This window comes from Etheostoma cragini, chromosome 4 (genome assembly GCF_013103735.1).
Source record: "Etheostoma cragini isolate CJK2018 chromosome 4, CSU_Ecrag_1.0, whole genome shotgun sequence".
NCBI lineage: Eukaryota > Metazoa > Chordata > Actinopteri > Perciformes > Percidae > Etheostoma > Etheostoma cragini.
In genome coordinates this window covers 1,570,882-1,575,468 of record NC_048410.1, presented here as the reverse complement: position 1 = coordinate 1,575,468, position 4,587 = coordinate 1,570,882, and the positions used below count along the sequence as shown (strand labels likewise).

General features: G+C 43.4%; 1 protein-coding gene across 1 annotated transcript in view; it reads right to left on the bottom strand.

The window, feature by feature from the left end:
- Nucleotides 1-7: 7 nt before the first annotated feature.
- The window catches only part of LOC117943382 (transcription factor SOX-13-like), a 48,293-nt gene continuing 43,713 nt past the window's right edge, over nucleotides 8-4,587 (bottom strand). Inside the window, exons 13-14 of the mRNA XM_034869469.1 lie at nucleotides 3,130-3,407; nucleotides 8-338 (exon numbers count right to left, since the gene is read on the bottom strand). Of these exons, the coding sequence (XP_034725360.1) occupies nucleotides 29-338; nucleotides 3,130-3,407 (588 nt within the window). The 3' untranslated portion in view covers nucleotides 8-28. The remainder of the gene's footprint in view (nucleotides 339-3,129; nucleotides 3,408-4,587) is intronic.

Genomic DNA, 4,587 nt, shown 5'->3' with positions numbered 1-4,587 from the left:
CCCCCCCCCCCAATCTCCCACTCCCCTTTCAGTCTGTCAGGAGCACCAGTTCCCCTTCACTCCTCTCTCCTCCATCGCTTTCCTCTCCTTCGCTGTACGGAGGGCGCTCCCTCTCCAGTTCCCTCTCTCGTTCCCTCTCCCGTTCCCTCTCTCGCTCTCTGGGCAGGGAAGTGGGCGTGGCCTGGCCCTCCGATCGACACAGCGCGGGGGGCACCTGCGGCAGGTAGTGCTCCAGCAACGCGTGGTGAAAGGGCATGGATGCCGCCGAGACCGAGCCGGCGGCGCCCGGGTACTGGCCTTCGCTGCGGGGGTAGTGGATCTGCTGGGGCTCTGTTTGACTGGAAAGACGGGAAGTGACACGCGTACAATAAGCGGATGAATCAACTTCATTTGCTTCTATTGATACATCAGTTGGCTGACTTTCAGAGACATTTAACTTTCATATGATGGAGGTGATGAGTATAAGATGTAGTATTTATGAACAGCGCTGGGTATCCTTCAGAATATTTAGGTACCGGTACCTACACCTGTACCTTGACTTTGATACCAGTTCCTGAACAATACTTCTTTTCAATACCAATTTTATGAAATCCATTCAATCATCCAAAAACATTACACATTGCAGCACAAATCTTTAATTATATCTTTCAGTAGGAGCTGAAAGATGTATAAAAGATAAAGACGCTGATGAGATTTGCTCCTTAGGTATTGGAATTTGTTATTGGAGGACGAGGTACTTTTCAGTACTTAATGCTAAGGAGGCAATTTGGTCGGTGCATCAAAAGTATAAACATTGTGTACCCAGCTCTGTTCATGAATACGTTTGATTATCCTCTTGGTTTTCAGGTGAAATTCGAACTGAAATTTGAATTTTCACTTTTTGTAAAGTGCATATTTTTTTATTTTCAGCTTTAAAAAGGAGGTGGTAAAGACTTTTTGTCTGAGATTCTGGTTGGAAGTTTCCAGAAGTAAACATCCCGTCCGTGTCTGGGATGGGAACTGGATCAGGGTTTGACCCGTACATCTATGGCCCTCTTTCGTCACTGGGAAGACCCATTCAAAGACAAAGTATCTGGCAAGAATAACCAAGTTCCTTGATAAGGAAACCACGAGGACGCTAGCTACATCATTAGCTCAATGCCACTAAGATTACACCTGCTGCATGACCCCGTACAGTGGTAGGACTAAAAGAACTAAAATGAACTTCAAAAAGTCCAGAAGAAACTAATGAAAGGTTGTCCTTAATCTCAGTCCATTAACCTATATTAGCCCAAACCATTTCATTTCACTGCATTCAGTTCCATGTCCAAACAGGGTATTTTGGAGTATGTGTGGCACTAAATATGAGAGCGAGTGTATCAAACCTGGAACAACCCAAACTATAAAGTTAAGTTGGGAGAGGAACCTTTCTCTACACATGTCAGGAGGAGTGCAATAAAATCCCAAATGAAATCAAATCTGCCCGTCCTCCTCCTGAATAGTTTTACTTAACAGCTAAAAAGTATAGTGAAAGATCCTTTTCAGGACAGTTCTAAGCTTTGGTGTGTTTTCTGAACTCATGTGTGTTTTTTGTTATTTCTAGGATTGTATCATATTGATTTGTTTTCAGGTTTATTATGTGTATACGTGTAAAAATGAGATATTAGTAGCATATGAATGTCATTTCCTTTTCCTGCCAGCCTCCTATAGACTCAATGGAAATATGTTTTCCATTGAGACTTTATTATGATATCCTGATTCCTTTTAGTACTGTACAGTATGCCAAAGTATGTACATTTGTATTTTGTATTTTATTTTCCTAGAGACAAGGTTAGGTGAAGCACTTCAGCGGTTGAATCATTGGTACAAACGATGAACAAAACACATGTAGTTCTTGTTGGTTAAATGTCCAAGGTTTCATACACGGTTCTCAAGGTGCATTTCACCTGAAGAGGTCCAAACCACTGAGCTTACAGCTGTGTTACATGCGCCAGCATGTTACAGCGGGTCCTTCTGGGTCAATTGGGGATACATTTAGTAACTATGGCACCCTCTGTTTAAAAAATAAAAACAAAATAAACCACAAAGTGTTTCCAATTCGCACTGGCTATTTCTCTACAACAATGCTGGCCGAGGTTCATGGGTAATGTAGTGTTTTACACCCGTCAGACATGCCAAATTGATGGACAAAACATGATTTTACCAAACAATTCAAATTAGGGGGTCATAGAATATATCTATTTGATCTATTTGGGAGAATCCAGAGCAATAGAAATAAAATGGATTTCATTTGGTTTGTTTTCTGTGAAAGATGTAGCAAGGGGATAGCATTAAGGCCGAGTTAGCCAGCTAACGTTAGCTAACGTTAGCCAGCTAACCCCCAGCTGGCTAGTTTGCTGGTTCCGCCGAGAACGAGCTGAAAAGCGAGCCGGGTCTAACGTTAGCGGTCCCCCTGACGCTGTCCCTGGGTCTAAGGGTCTGTCCTCACTCCCTGCAACTCTGAGAACATCTCCCAAACTGCTTCGGGCCGCTCTCCCATACGCGCTCTTATTCTAGGGGCCCACTGGTGCGTATTGTCACTATGACAACTAATAATCGCCATTTTGTTTTGTACCAATCAAATTACCATGGGAAACACTTCAATGGCCTTTCTATCCATTTTATTTCTATGGTCCAGAGTTTCTGTAGCCACTAACATTGAGGGGATTGTGTATTGAAATATCTCAGTAATTCAAAACTGGTTTGAATAAAGTGTTTTTGATATTTTTTATACATATATTGACCTTGAGAAGAGATGTATATCTGTGAGGCAAAGAAAATCATTACTGAACCAGCAAAAAAAAAACTCAAAAACCAACCGCTGTTAACAGTACCAACCTCTAACTACCCCAGCTCAACTATTCGGAGGAGGTTGAGGGAATAATGGCGAGGGACGCTATTCATCGTCGAGGACAGACCCAGCTGCGGTGTCAATACTCCACTTTTGTTTGTGTCTCCAAGAATAAAAGCAGAGCTCTGGCAGCTGCAGGAGCTGTCTACAGCGTTTGAAGGTGAAGAGAAAAATCTTGTCAATAGAGCAAAGTGTCAGTATCAAAGAGTGTCAGGGACAAAGACTCTCGCATTATCACAAAGCTGGACTTTGGTTTCTACCTATGTGTGTAGGTCGCTCTCTGCTCCTGCCGGCGGTTCTTCATCATGGCCTTGTACTCGCCTACCCTCAGCCTCCGTCCCTCCACGATGCAGGTCCGTTTGGGCCGGGGTTTGTACTTGTAGTCGGGGTAGCGCTCCAGATGCTGCCTGCTCAGCCTCGCTTGCTCTTCATAGTAAGGCTGCTTCTCCTGGTTGGACATGCCCTTCCACCTGGAGCCTGAAGACGAAGACACATCGGCACAAGGAGGATGAGGGAACGAGCGAATGCACAATGGAGTTCATTCATAGAGGTTTTCTAGCGGCGAGCACGCTTTATATGCTTATTTAGCTTAGAGTTAGCTTATTAGGAATGTTTGTAATAGCTTTGGTCTTTGGTAAATGTAATTTAAGTCGGGTCTTAGTCATCATTTAATGTTTGTCTTCTTTTAATGGTTTCCTGGTGGCTCCAACTTGAGTCCATCCTGGAACATTTCTCCCCATTGTTTGCCATCCGTCCTAACTGTCAAATAAAGGGGAAATGCCAAAGCATAATCTCACAAAACATTGTCAAAAATATCAATGTGAGTAGATGCGTTTTAAAAATGTATACTATGCAGGATTTCCCCCCCCAAAAAAAACAATGTAGAGACTCAAAAGTAATCAATCTCAAACACAGAGACCCTGCTCTCTGCCTGAGACCTTTTCTAATTTGTCCGGTATTCGGGACATTTCTGGAAGTGTAGCGCCCGTGCATGCACGCCTCCGAGAGAAAGCTAAAAAAAATGCTGGACCCAAAACGCAAATATAGTGGAGCGTAACGGTAAGCGGACTAAGCTTGTTCCAAAATGAGAGTGAAGTTCACTAGCTGTCGCTGACACTTTATAGATAGTAGGAGGAGGCCGGGGGAAGGGATTTTTTCACACTCAAGTAGCACCGTCAGGACAAACATTTATATAGTTTATAGTTAGTTGTATAGTTTCATTTATTAGTGCCTTTGCCCAAGTCTGATTTTTTCAGCAAAGTCACAAAATGACGTACGGCAGGTACACGGCGCTACAGGGCACACATTCTGAAGGGTCACAGATTTCTTTTTAACACTGTAAAAGCGCGTGTTAGTGAGTGTCCAGCTAGGTGAAAGGTAGCAGGAGATTTCTTTATATAGGCCTTATTGTATTGGAACTTCTTCTCTAGTCAGTGGTAGCCCGAGTTCCGACCTTGGCGGAAATCCAAGGTCAGGGGGCATGTTTCCGACTCTGACCTCCGAAAATCAGAGTTCCGAGTACAAATGGAACGCGCTATAAGTTACCGTATGCAACACCTGAAATGCATCTGTAACGTCTTCTCCCTTTGTAAATGATTGATTATCTGTCTGAGCAACACATTCATCACAACTATGATGAATTGTGTGCACAGAGTTTACTAAAAAGAGAGTTTCACTCTAGCTGTTGGTTTGTCCGGTCGCTGCCATCAACGTGTACA